This window comes from Anopheles nili, chromosome 2 (genome assembly GCF_943737925.1).
Source record: "Anopheles nili chromosome 2, idAnoNiliSN_F5_01, whole genome shotgun sequence".
Classification (NCBI taxonomy): Eukaryota; Metazoa; Arthropoda; class Insecta; order Diptera; family Culicidae; genus Anopheles; species Anopheles nili.
Genome location: NC_071291.1, coordinates 46,259,749 through 46,273,428, shown reverse-complemented (window position 1 = coordinate 46,273,428; position 13,680 = coordinate 46,259,749). Strand labels below are relative to the sequence as shown.

Sequence of the window (13,680 nt, the reverse complement as noted above, 5' to 3'; positions counted from 1 at the left end):
CTGTAACGTCTTTCGCGCTGAAACACTGCTGTTATAAGGCTGCTTGAAATTCATCTCCACCGATCGACGGAAAACCAGTTTTCATCCTCTGGTTGCTGCTGCTGATATACCACATCGTGTTTTCTCTTTATTCCGTGGACTCCAGAGCCTTCCAGCTCCAGTGCAACAGTTGGCTTTTTGGAGGTATCGTTTGTGCTGCTTACAATCGCTATTTGTTGTGCGCGTACGTGAAGGTCTATACCAAAAACGGCAAGTAGGTGCAGCATATGGCGAGGTCCTGCATTTGTACGTCGTTTCTTTTCGCGTCCCATTTTGCTCGGCTTGGCAGGCCATAATGGCCGGTTCGGGCTACTGCGCTACGAACTTCAGCCATGCCATGTTGAGTTTTCTCTACCTATTTCGGTTCATTCGAAGGGATGTAACTCAGCTCATCATGCGCTACCGTTTCGAGCTCGAAACTGCCCTGATCGATCTGTCTCGAATGGTACGGCGTGCTTTTCGAGATGGACGCGCTCACTCTGGTAAAATATCAATTTAACTGCCATAAATCAACACGTCACGTAGTGTAATTATCTGCGAGGTTTGTAGGCCACTGGTTGAATGCAAAAAACTATAAGATTGTTTTGCAACTGTCATGAAAGACTTGATGCAAAAACGTAGCCCGTGCTTGCCTCGAGGCATCATAACGAGTCTGCGTTTGTACTTTATATTTTTGTTCAAGTCATACTATAAATCTCCCTGATGGCTCGTTCGATTTAGGGTGTCTCTGGAGCGACATGCAGCTGACAAGACTCTTCGCCACAAAATAAATGCTTCAAGTTGTGAGGGAGAATCGCGATTATTAGTAGCACGTCTGGCGTTTCTCAAATTGACCTGGTCTCTTGATATACCGCTCAGCTTCATTTCAGTAAAACCTTACAATATTCGTGGAGATCTCCGACTTGCACTCAATTCTTGCTACGTTGTTGGAATAACGCCTTGCATTTTCTCATAGCTGGTGATTTTGGTTCTGCTACCTTTATTGCTTTCCTTCTGCCTTGACGTTTATGGTGTTAATTTGTCCGCCCACTTTGCAAGTTCTCGCTGGTGGTCAATGTTAATTTAATATTACCACTTAACCCAAACGTATTCACTTATGGAGTCCAAATTTGCCATTTCCAGAAACTCGTTAGCTGGCTGTCGTCAGATAATTGGTAGTTTATGCTGAAACATTCGACAAAAGAATGTTGTGCAAGTTTGATTTACCAAATTGAATGAAGGAGTCAATGAGTATTATGTAGTTTAACTATCACTTGCTCTCTTCTTCAAATCTTATGCTTCCATTATTTACAAAAAGAAATGAGGTAAAATATTTGAACTATAAGAAAATTTGTAAATGGTGTGCTTAGTGCTTGCAGTGGAAGACCGGTAGTTAATGAACATACAATGTGTGTTTAAACTAATAATTGTCATAGTACATAGTCTAATTTCCGTTATAAATCCATAATCCAGAAGGCTAATTTTTTGTAGTGGATGCTATGGTTGGTGCCGGTATTTCTTCTTGGATGGCTAGAACCTTTTTTTATAATTTTAACCACAAGTAATTGGGCGAGTAAGATAGAAAAAAGAAATACAGAAAAATATGTGTGTGTGTATGTGCGTGTTTGCTTTTCAATTTTATTATATGTATCGCTCGTATAATATAAAGTTAATGGATATTTTATTCATGAAAGTATAAATCTATCATATTAAAGAGGGAAAGGGAGGAAAGATGTGATTAACATATTAACATACGCAAATAGGGTCTGTTTACGCTTCAATTCCACGAAGTTTGGTACTCAAACAAATGACATCAACAACAGCGTAGGTAACGAACCTGCCTTTGCGACGCAATGATGAACTTCCGATTCATGATGATCTGCGTAACAATAAGGCTTTTTTTTGCTTTTGAAACTTAAGTGACGTTGAGTAAAATGAAATTCGTCTTAAACAATGTTACATTAAAGGTATTTGATTTACTTATTGGTTTAATGACAGTATTGATTAATTGACAATAATTCAATACTGTCATTAATTTCAATTACAAACTTGATTCTACGAACTGATTCAACACAACAAGATTCAAACTGCATACATTACTGAATACTGTGTAATATGGAATATGTACACATGGCTGGTTTGTTAGACAATGATGCAATTAACTAAAGAAATATGTTGCCACATAAACATTATTTTAAAGATAAAAACACAAAGATAATCTTAAAAGCAGTTTTAAAGCATATCAAGACGAATATGTTTGTTGTTACATTAAATTCTGGAAAATTTCGTAACATGTTTAATAATATATTTTTCATATAATTTTATGTTTTTAGTCGTGTAAATATTCATGACGATATAAATAGAAATAATCGAATAAACAGAAACCATTCACAACATTATATAGCTATAATACAGCTTGGTTTGGTCGAAATGGTTGTGTTATTTGCGGAAGATAATCTAAAGTATACATAGACATGCCCAACTAGAACACCGGATGTTAGATATAGTTTTCAAGTTCAACTTTGCCAGGGAAATTCACACGCATCATGCGCTGATCAAAAAACCAGGAACGTTATGTGAATGTGAAAGCATTGTGAAAACACAATGCATCCACCAGCACATGGCGAACGTCTTGCTGCAGGCGCACATGGAAAGGAAAATAAGGCAACCATTCAAAGTCAAAGTATCTGTTGTTGGATTGGAGCATGCCTAGGTAACGCCGCCGGGTCGTGCCGTGGCTTTTCACGCTCACCTTTTGTGGATTTTCCAATCCAATTTTCATTACCTTCAACCCCCATCCGTCCAATGTGTTGGGGTTTTCTTTCAAGAGCCAGAGACGGTTTTAAATCGGTCGCGTGCACAGAGCGCTCCACGGCGGGGATATTATTGTCATCGACGATGTTGGTTGGATGGATGTGTGTCAGTAATGAGTTGATAGTACGTGTACGGTGTGCGGTCGCGTGCCTTGCCGTGCGTTGCCGTGCACACGGTTTGACGCTAGCCGACAAAGTTAACCAATGTGTAACATCAGTTAGTTATCACTTTCCACTCGAAAGGTCCACAAGAAGGTTTGTGTGAGCCATCTCGGCTGCAGGTCAGGTGTACGATACGATACGTACCACCACAAATCAGCAACGTGAAAACTGCACGTCACCCTTTTGAGTTGGATGAAAAACTCGATACCTGTGAAACGTTGTCATAGTTCCGGTAGGAAGTGGAAGTTTTTGTTTGGTTTCCCTCACTTCTTGTCGTATGCTTGGGATCTGTCGTATGCTTGGGAAAGCAGTACTTAAGTGATTGATTGATGTATCAGTGCATTTGGTTCGCGATCGACGTGTTTTTGGCAGAACCTGTCGAATGTATCATGTGCACCATTTCCGTTACCCAATAAGGTGCTAAACAGTGCGCTACAAAATAATCATTCACAGCATGCCAAAAAACGTGTGCCTCTATACCAAGAACGGAGTGCACGTTTTAAGTGAAGCAGTTGTAACGCATTAATAGACACCGTACAATATGACATTTTATGTGCCGCTAAACCAACAGCAACGAGTCAATTCACAATGGGGTAGCCATGATAACAGAAACGCAAGGAACAGGTATATCAATCCATTTATTTTTCTGAGCGGAAGAATGTATGCGTGGGATGACCTTGCTGTAGATACGAGACTACATTCGGTGCTGGTAAATTGCTGATAACTTAGATGAAACACACATTCAAAATACACATAAATACATTGCACTCATCATGAGTCGGTTTTGGCAAAAAGTGTGGGAAAATATATTCACATTAATAGTGATAACAACATAAAACAATGATCAAAAGGCGCAGATGAGAAGAACCATACATAACAATTCATGCATTTGAAGTTATGTCAGCTATACATACAGATTTATGCGCGGAATACTTAAATTTAATAAAAATTATATAAATTAAACACAATTTATGTTCTATCTTTTATATATCTATTGAAGATAATATTAAAAAGGGTTATGTTTGTATTGAAATAACAAACATGTGTTGTGTTAGCATGTAAATTACGAAATGTAAATTACGAAGACGAATATTTTACAGTTTACATCGATACAGTTAATCGAGAACTTATTTAAAGAATTTTAAATAAAATTTTTAATAAGTCTTATCATCAAAACGCATTGTGCTTCGTAAAAATGGTCTATTTTTAACTTTAAATCCATCCTAGGCTGGTAAAGGATTAGGCTTAAAGACAAAATAAAGTACAAAACGTTCCAGCTATGTTCATTGGTATGGATAATTTAATTAGTACATTTTGTTCATTCAATTGTCAATTGAATTGCAATTACTGAATTTGGAAATTTTGTTAAGTAATTAATTATAATAATTTTGTTAAATAATGCCGATATCGCGATTTATGTAGATTTAATGTTTACAAAACACTTCGCATTGAGTTTAAATCGGTTTTCCAGGATATGTTGCAGTTGCCGCTTTTGTTCTGGCTTTGTCGTAAAGAAAATTTCTGCTTGTTTTTATTACTAACATTTTTCCATATTTTGTTGAGAAATCAAAAAAGTTTCATTCATCATGTTATATCATATTATATTTGCAATTTTTATTGTCACAGTAAACTTAAGTCCCTCTTACGTAATTTTCATGCATAACATTTCATACTTTAACATGAGTATTATCATACTCGTAAATTCATGCACGAACAGCCGTAACAAATTTAACAAAGCTTGTTAAGCTACTTAGTAATTTTATGAAACAATACTTTTTGTACATTTTGACTAACCTGTTATAATAGTCTGTCTTATATAATCTTAAATTGTTTATTATGATTAAGTTGAAGACTCTTGTAAATATATTCACGTGTAAATTATTATTGAATTTGCTATTCGGCTACTTGAAATCTGAAATCAAGAAAGCTTAAACATGACAGCTGCCAAACCGCAAAATTAAGCTAAACTTATTGCACCACTAGAGAAGAAGAAGAAGAAAAGTGTTTGTTAAAGGAAAGTGTCATGGGCTCTGTCTTAAGATACTCTGTACACATGCTGGCATTTTTTGGAGTTACATCAATCATGTGTCGTTTCATTTTTTATTGAAATTTCAGTGTCTCCGCATTTTAACTCGTCATTTGTTCTTTAGTGCCCCTAGTACAAGAACGGAAGTGTGTGTGTGTGTAAATGATTGGAAGTAAATCACGGAAGCATGCTGGGTGGTGTTAAAGATTAAAGTTTTAATTTCGTGCCGCATCATTTATGCTTTCTACTGAATTGCCGCGACGGATAGAAAAGGCGAAATGGAATCAGACAAATTCGTTACTTGAAGATCGTTCAGCTTTGCCTTCTGGTTTTGAGTTCGCCGCCCTTTTGCACTCTTGCTTGCACCCCTTGATTTCGAGGCTTTAGTGCTTCAGGGTAACGTCCAGCAACAGCAGCATCAGAAGCAACCCAGAACAATCACCAAATTGGTTTCTAACGAGCCCTGAGCGAAATGATTTGGTTCAGTATTCCATTTGCTCTTGGCTTACTCTTTACTCTTGGCATTTGCTCTTTTTTACGTCATCCTTCTTCTCTTTTTCTTGCTGTTGCTCATTCATGCATTCTCGCTCTCTATTTGTGTTATCTTCTCTTCTTTTCGACTTATTTTCACTACAAATCGATCTAAAAGGGTTGAGGATCTTCCTTTCGGTTTTCTGTTCTGTTCTCGATGCAACCATTATTGTTTACTTCTTAACTGCGATATAGTAATTTTCTATGGAATGCTACTTCTCTTTCACATTACATTTCACATGGCATTACACTACGAATGACATATTAATGTATGGATTATTTTATGGAAAATATTCACTACACTTCGAATTGGTATTTTTTATCAAAAATATAAGAATTTCGCCACCTCTGATTTATAGTAGTTGAGTGTGTGTTGGTAAAGTGCATGCCGATAAATATTTGTTCCTCTGTCATCTTCCTCTTCTATCCATTAGCAGACCGTGAGAAGCACAGGCTTTGTTAAGGAAGATCCAGGGAAAATCTTACCAATGCTTAAAGTAGCTATAAGAGAAACCAAAAGGCTTGAAATTGCTGCAAGAACAAGTTTCAACAGAAGAATGGAAGAGAAAGAGAGGTAACCGATTCCCATCGAGGATTGAGAAGCAACGCAATGAAATATGTTTTAGGGTACGGCTGGATGATGGTACCCAGTTCAACATCTCCAGACGCACCGAATCTCACTGGAAGGCGAGACGATATACTGGAAAATGGGAGATCTCATGGAGAGACCTCCTGCTAGGTTGAACTTTTGCAAAGACAGCATAAGTGGAACTGGTTGTATATATATATATGTGTGTGTGTGGGTGTGTGCCTAACTGAGCACCGGCTCCTGTGTTACCCTGGAAAGCTTCCCGCGATCGCGCACGGCGTTTAAAAGAGCAGGAGGCTCGTTTCTGTATATGGGAACAGGTTAATTCTCCTGGCCTGTAGAATCCCTTTGGAAACTGCGTGAATGTACACTTGCATCTCGAAGATAATGACGAATCATCGCCATCTTTCGGTTGTGCACACAAACACACACACAAGCTCAAGTAGCGATCGTCGGCTGGATGGGATGAGTTTGAACCTCCGCTTTCATCCACCTTTACCGGCTAGGTAGCCCGTTTGCATTTGATGTGTATTTTCTTCGCGAGTTTCTTTTTGGAGCGTTGAAATTTTCGGTGGCTCGTATAAAATGTGCAACGTTGCCAAGTTGTGGCGAGGGGCCGTATGACAACAGGCATTGGCAACAAGAGCATAGGTACGTCTATGCTTTCGCGTACTTGTTTTATGCGCTGAACTGAACGAGACGTACGCGGTTGCGTCGTTTCGACAGCGAATGGTTAGACTTGACAACGGTCACGGAACTGGATACATTGCTGCTGCTGCTGCTGCTGCTGCAAGGGAAGGTACAACAGGATCATGTGACGATCATGTTCTTTTAAATTGCTTTATTTTTCCTGCCTCACTCCTACCGTTTCCCTTGCTGCCGCTTTTCACTGTCCCTGACGATTAATGTGTTGCTGGCGAGAAAAGAAACGCTGCTGGGCAGGAAAAAGAAGTTTGGATATTCGGGTTTTATGTTTGCCCGTCATTTCAGTCGGAACGATCGTGCGCTACACGGCGATCGGCACAGTAGTGTGCGTATCGGCAATCAATTTCACTTCAATACTTTTTTCTTTTCGTTCCATTCATCGTCGTTATCCTCACTAGCAGGAAGTTTCCTTTGCCACACTTTATGTTTTAGGCTACTCTTTTACTTTGCAATGCGAAGAGACCTGAATGAAAATGAATGATAAATTGGCTAGTTTCTGTTTCGAGCTTGTCTACGATAAGCTATCGGAGATTGCACTTTTGGATTATGAAAAGGTTTCTGTGTAAATACGGTTGAATCATATAAACACAAAGCATAAGTTTAGCATGATGCGATCAATTTAATTTTGAATTGATTTGAATTAATGCATGACAAAACCCACGTGCCATGCAACAAAATCTCAAATAGTTTAGTAACACAATTGAATTGTGAATCCGCGCGATCCAAATTCTACCCTTTTGACTGCCTAACAAAATTTAAAAGTCCTATGTCAGACGAGGGTACTCAAAGGTGACCTGTTTACCTCTACGCCATCATCGTCTCACGTGGGTATTATCCAGATTATGAACAACTGGACATTTACACGTTTGGGGTACAAATAGGGGAGATCCTATTGCATGGGTGTTATTTTCATCTCAATGTCTTAAGTGGCGAGCACAGCTCGAGTGTTTGTGCTTTCAGCAAACGTTGATTGAGTACCAGTAAGAAATATGTCTTGGATAGAAATCAATCAAGGATGATAAATATGCGTATGCGTATGAGGATAGTTGAAAAAGAATAGTTTTATTTAGATTTCATGCTTTGCCACAGTTTACTCCAGCTTGTAAACTCGTTATAGAACATGTTCAAAAATGTGCAAGAACATGGTCTTTACTAAGTACGAAATAGTAATATTGGGCTCATCTTTTTTATAAAAGACAACAGAAATGGTATACGAGTTAATTGCTTCTGTTTTTTTTTTCGCAGAAAACTCGGACTAGACCTTGTGCCACGCACAGGAGCATTAGCTGTAGATCCTCAAAAAATTGGTATTGTGTCACTGCACCAAGTACACGTGAACAGTGCAGAGAATGCGAAGGCAGCTTCGGTAGGTCGCAGCGGCGTGTCCGTTATGGTGTAACTCGTCAACATTATACATTTATGCTGTAACGCTTTATTTTTCAGAATCGAGGAACTCTTAGACGAAAAGCAGGCAAAAAAATCCATACCCATCATCTTTACTTTTGCATGCGGGACTTTGGGCATCGGATTGGGGACGATGCAGAAATTTACTTTTATTTGTACGATGGCAACACAAATAGGATGCGTGCACTCTCGGAGCGATTTCTTGTGCGTATTGCTCGTGATGGCTTTTCAACGTACGTGGAAACAAGCCACAACTGCACCATTTTCACAGATCTAGGAACGTCCGACCTAAACCAGGATCTGTATTTGATTGCGAACGTGATGCGTGTCGGCAAGATGTTGCACTCTGAGTCAGTGAAGAAAGGTGACAAACTGACAGCAACAACCCACGCCTATCGTCGTCCGTACGGAGTTGGTGTGTTACCGTTGAACGAAATTGTACAGTTCGATTACAGCGTTGAATCAGAGGAAAAGGAGTTCAGCTTTAAAATTTTCCAGTGCGAAGAGAAAGACTATCATCAGTTGCACGAGCTCATTATTAAGAAGGCTAGCGGAAAATTTCAACCGATCAATGCTAGCACCCAGGGCCACTACGGGCTAGTTGTGTCGATGAAGCTGCTGCATGGCGAGATTGGACAGGCTAAACTGGAGCAGCCAATTCTCTTCCAAGGGACAGCGATCACGAAGAAAATTGGCTTTCCAGATGTCATAATGCCGGGCGATGTACGTAATGATCTATTTCTTACGCTCGAGCGTGGAGAATTCGAACGCGTCGGCATCAGTACTGCTAAAAACATTGAGATTACAGCGCTTGTGCTGGATGAAAACGGACGTGCGGTACAGGAATGCATCGCGATCGCTTCTGGCATTCCGCTACAAGCGTTCTACAAATCGATGGTACTGTACCACAATAATTCGCCAGCATGGAACGAAACCATCCGGATGTTTGTACCGATCGATAAATTCAGCAAAGCTCACGTGCGCTTTGAGTTTCGCAGTTGCTCAACTCGAGACAAGTCTGATCCGAAGTTGTTCGGATTCAGCTTTGCTCGGCTTATGGAACCAGGAGGTGCGACCGTCGCAGATGGGGCACATGAGTTGTATGTGTACAAATGCGAGGATGTTCTGAAGGTGCAGCCTAACGTTTATTTGCGGCTTCCTTGTTCTGCCGGAGACCGGCAGGCGCAAGGTGATTCTCCATCGCCCTATCATCGCAGCTCGAAAGAAGCTTTCTACGTACGTACCGTCCTGTGCTCGACGAAGCTCACGCAAAATGGTGACCTGTTGTCGTTGCTTCAGTGGCGCAACCGACCGGAAGGTATACAGGATTCGTTGCAGCGCGTGTTACGGCTGCACAATGAAGAATTGATTAAGTTCCTGCAGGACGTTCTGGATGCTCTGTTTGCGTTGTTTTCCACCGACGATGGTAACAGTACTCCACATTCTGGACTTGTGTTTCATGTGCTAGTCAACATATTCAGCCTAATGCAAAGCAGCAAATTTCAACACTTTAAACCTGTAATGGATGCCTATATTCGGGACCATTTTGCAGCTCCTTTGGTTTATCAAGGATTACTTTCGTCAGTGCAGCATTTGGCTGACTGGCTGACAACCACCGACAATCTGGAACCAATCGTACAATGTTTCAGTTCACTGGAGTTTATCTTCAAGTTGATAATACAATCACGCAAACTTTTTGCGCACGCATCAGGAGGTCAGTATGAGGACAAATTCAAGAACGATCTGTTTTCGGTATTCACCTCCCTAAACGGAATGCTTTCTGTGCCGAGCTCAACGCAAATTTTGGCTACGCAGGAAGCGCTGCTCAGTAACGCTGGAGTGGTATTTGAACAACTACGTACAATCATTTCTCGACCGGAGCTGGAAACACTCGTAAAGTCTATGTTGGATGCGATTCCTAAGGACGCTCAACCGCCACTGATACAGGCGAAGCTGAAATCGATTAAGGATATGGTGTCCGGACAACTGTTCGAAGACGATGAGCTACGTTCTGTCATATTGAATATTGCATGCAAGCATCTTCGCATTCACCTAGCTCGACGTGATGAGTTGCGGCTCTGTTCAGAAATACTCGCGGAAGTACTGATCAAGTTGTATGAAGCAAAAGCAAAGATGGGCGAAAAACCTTCCAACACTATCCACCACGATCTGGACACGTTATTTGCGAACATCTTTCCGATACTGCTTCAGACGATCAATGTACTGAGCAATGGTGGAAACGAAAATCTCGTATGTTCGTTGTTCGCAGTAAAGTTGGGTCTCCTGCAGTTATTGGACGAGTCTCATTATCAGCGCATGTGGGACCGCCAGCAAAGCGGCTGTAGCCCAACTGGTAGTGGTCCTGTGGTTAGCGGAAAAGAGCTACGAGATTTCATTCAGCAATGTCTGGCCATCTTTAAGGATATACTCGAGCAGGATTGGATGATATTTTCCAAAGATTGGCTAGTAATGAAGATGGCAGCCAATGATGTGTTACGGCGAACACTAGAAGAGTTAGCGAAGCCACTCGTTTACCGGTTTCTTGGACAGCAGTCATTTGATTCGCACCTCTGGCGGTCGTATTTTAGTGTCGCTGTGATTTTCCTTACACAGCCATCGCTACAGATCGAGCAATACCACGAAACGAAACGACGCAAAATACTTAGTACCCACGGCGACATGCGCGTTATGATGGGATTTCAAATACTAAGCATGTGGGCACAGCTGGGCGAACATAAACTGCACTTCATTCCGTCGATGGTTGGACCGTTCCTAGAGGTGACACTTGTACCAGAACCGGCATTACGGAAGGCTACTTTTACGGTATTCTACGATATGATGCAATGTGAGCAGGTAAGTGATAATCCATTAACATTAACAAATGTAATTTTTTTTTTCAAATTTGAAGGATTTTTTTAAATTATAGATATTCTTGTAAACAAAGCCAGAAATATGCGTTTCTTAAACATGGTTTTGTATGCATGCCTGATAATTATCGTATTTTATCGAGTATATTCCGCACTTTTTTCAAAAAAAATGCTGATAAAATAGTACTTGCGCACTATATTCGGAAGTCACCAAATCAACAAGTGAGATAAGCTGAATAATTTTGTGCAGAGAAAGATTTGCCGGGTGAAACAGCATATTGAAGGATAATATAAGAATTAGTCAACATTTTTTTTTCCAAAAACTGGTTCTAAAATTGAAGGGTGCGGACGGTTTGGGGGAGCTCGATAACCGAAGCGTTAGCGTGCGGCACAAACACACGATAGTATCGGGATCGACTCTCCCGTACGCAGAAGTGACTATACAGCTACGAGTAATTAAAAGTCATGAAAGCCTTGGCTTAAGCCATAGAAAGGTAGGCCATGCCATTACGACATGCTCAATTGTGAGCGGGCCGGTAAAGAAGACTATACTCGATAAAATACGGTACTTCAATTGAAATCAGTATTGGATGAATCAGTTTAATGCACTGTTCTACGCACCATGCTAACAGAGAATTACGCTGGTAACATTTCAATAGATATGTGTTTCACATATATGTTCCTAAGTTAAGCAATTTTGGTGCTTGTTTGTGTGAAGAACAAATTCTCGTTTGTTTTATATTTAATCGTAAATTTAATTATACCTTATATTTCAATAACGTGTCGAACAAAACTTCTTTGGGCTAATGTGGTATTTATTGTTTATCGAATAGTTTTGGATACAAACGCACTACTTGTCAATGGTGAAATGTACAATGTGCTTATGTAATTACTTCTTTAATGCTCCTAGTCGAGCTGGGTCTTGACTGGGATAATGCATTTGCTGTTGCTGTAATGATGGCGGCATTATAGCAGAGTTGCTATTCCCACCACCACTAGAAGTGGTACCACTCGAACCGCCTGTACCAGTTGAGCCGGATGCTTGTTGTTGTTGGTACATTGAAGCGTAATTTGGCGCTCCTGGAATAAGACCCGGTGGTAACTGATGTATTTTCATTCCTGGCGGCAGTACAGCCATCTCCGACGCCTGCAGATTAAAGTAATCAGTAGGATTTGGAGGCATTGGCAGCTGTCCGGGGAGTCCAGGTACGGGATCGAAAATACGATTGGTACCGCCAGGCCCGCGAGGTGCAGAGTTCTGTGCGTAAGCTGTTGATTTGGCTTGCGAATGCGCCCACTTGATTGTTAGCTTTTTTCCTCCTAGTACAAGTTTGTTGAATGTTTTCTCTGCAGCAAGTTCCGCTGCCGCCCGTTTGGTGTATTGCACGAAAGCACACTGCTGCCGCGGTACCAACGACACAGAACGAATTTCACCATAATGATAAAAATTATCGCGAATGTCCACTTCTGTTAGGTGCTCGCCCAGATTTCCAACATATAACGTGGTGATGGTTTTGTCTTCCGGAGGATCTAGCGTCGGTATGGATGCCGCACGTTTCATAAGCTTATCAGCTACCGGATCATTCCTACCGTAATACCGATCGCGAATATTTTGTTCGGACAGAGGATCATCTGGTTCGACCGGTTTGTCGTGCCGGTAGGGACACTCTTCTCCACGCTTACATTCTCCCTTCACCCAGAATGAACAAATGTGGGGCAGGTTTCGCTTATAGTAAGGCGCCGTTCGTGCCAATTTTGCTAACATATCGCTAGCCGCCAAAGATTTCCCAACGGCTCCCGCGGCTACCGTATTATCGCCTGCCGCCTTTAGTTGTGACTCAATATTTTGGATGTAAAACTCTTTGTTGACATCACTCTCAGGAATTTTATCCTGAATTTTCAGTGCCGCGTCACGCACTTGTGTCGGTAATCCATACTCGAGGTCCAGCAGGCATGTTTGACATACGTTTTTTAGCTTGCTACATGTCTGACAGATTTCTGTTTTCTTGAAACGCATTCGTGCGCCCGGACACCATCGAAAAATCGTAAATGGGCGTGTACAGATCTTGCATTCTTTACCGTACCGTTCTTTGATCTGAAATAGTTCATAATGGAATAACTTTGCTTCATTTTCTTTCGCAAAGAAAGATTAGTAAACAACTTACCATGCGGACGTAAGGATTGTCGCCCAAACATGTTTGGCAGAGAATTGGAAATTCCTGAAAAGATTTGATTTATTAGGTAAGATTAACTAGAACAAGCGATCGCACTACTGCTTGCAGAAACATACTGAATCTTCCCAGTTTTGTCTATTGTAAGTGTTTGTTGTTTTTGACATCGCCATTCTGCAGGCGGATGTTTCCTCTTCGGAGGTTATCTAAGTTTAATATTAAAATGTAATGACACGCAGCGCAATTCTTCACTAACTTTTTCACCGAACGTTATGGGTTATTAGAGTCTATAGCATACTCCAAATTTTTACAAAAACATTTACTCTCCATGAACGCACTACCGTAAGAAAAATCGCTTGGACTAGCTTGGCTGTCAACAAACTATAGTCTTTAT

At 40.8% G+C, this 13,680-nt stretch overlaps 2 protein-coding genes across 2 annotated transcripts in view; one reads left to right on the top strand and one right to left on the bottom strand.

Moving 5' to 3' along the window:
* The window catches only part of LOC128731880 (dedicator of cytokinesis protein 3), a 49,152-nt gene that overhangs the window by 23,755 nt on the left and 11,717 nt on the right, over positions 1 to 13,680 (top strand). Inside the window, exons 4-5 of the mRNA XM_053825032.1 lie at positions 8,090 to 8,210; positions 8,288 to 11,101. Of these exons, the coding sequence (XP_053681007.1) occupies positions 8,090 to 8,210; positions 8,288 to 11,101 (2,935 nt within the window). The remainder of the gene's footprint in view (positions 1 to 8,089; positions 8,211 to 8,287; positions 11,102 to 13,680) is intronic.
* LOC128731883 (pre-mRNA-splicing factor RBM22) lies at positions 11,924 to 13,537 on the bottom strand. The gene is made up of 3 exons (XM_053825035.1): positions 13,406 to 13,537; positions 13,281 to 13,334; positions 11,924 to 13,210 (listed from the first exon to the last, which is right to left on the bottom strand). The coding sequence occupies exons 1-3, from the start codon at positions 13,457 to 13,459 to the stop codon at positions 12,005 to 12,007; spliced, it is 1,314 nt and encodes a 437-aa protein (XP_053681010.1). The 5' UTR covers positions 13,460 to 13,537; the 3' UTR covers positions 11,924 to 12,004.

Bases quoted from the DNA above. Each gene is read 5' to 3' on its own strand.
- LOC128731883 (XM_053825035.1), bottom strand. From the start codon at position 13,459: ATGGCGATGTCAAAAACAACAAACACTTACAATAGACAAAACTGGGAA. The intron at 13,335-13,405 runs GTATGTTTCTGC...AAATCTTTTCAG, and splicing joins GACAAAACTGGGAAGATTCA to GAATTTCCAATTCTCTGCCA. The intron at 13,211-13,280 runs GTAAGTTGTTTA...GAACTATTTCAG, and splicing joins ACAATCCTTACGTCCGCATG to ATCAAAGAACGGTACGGTAA.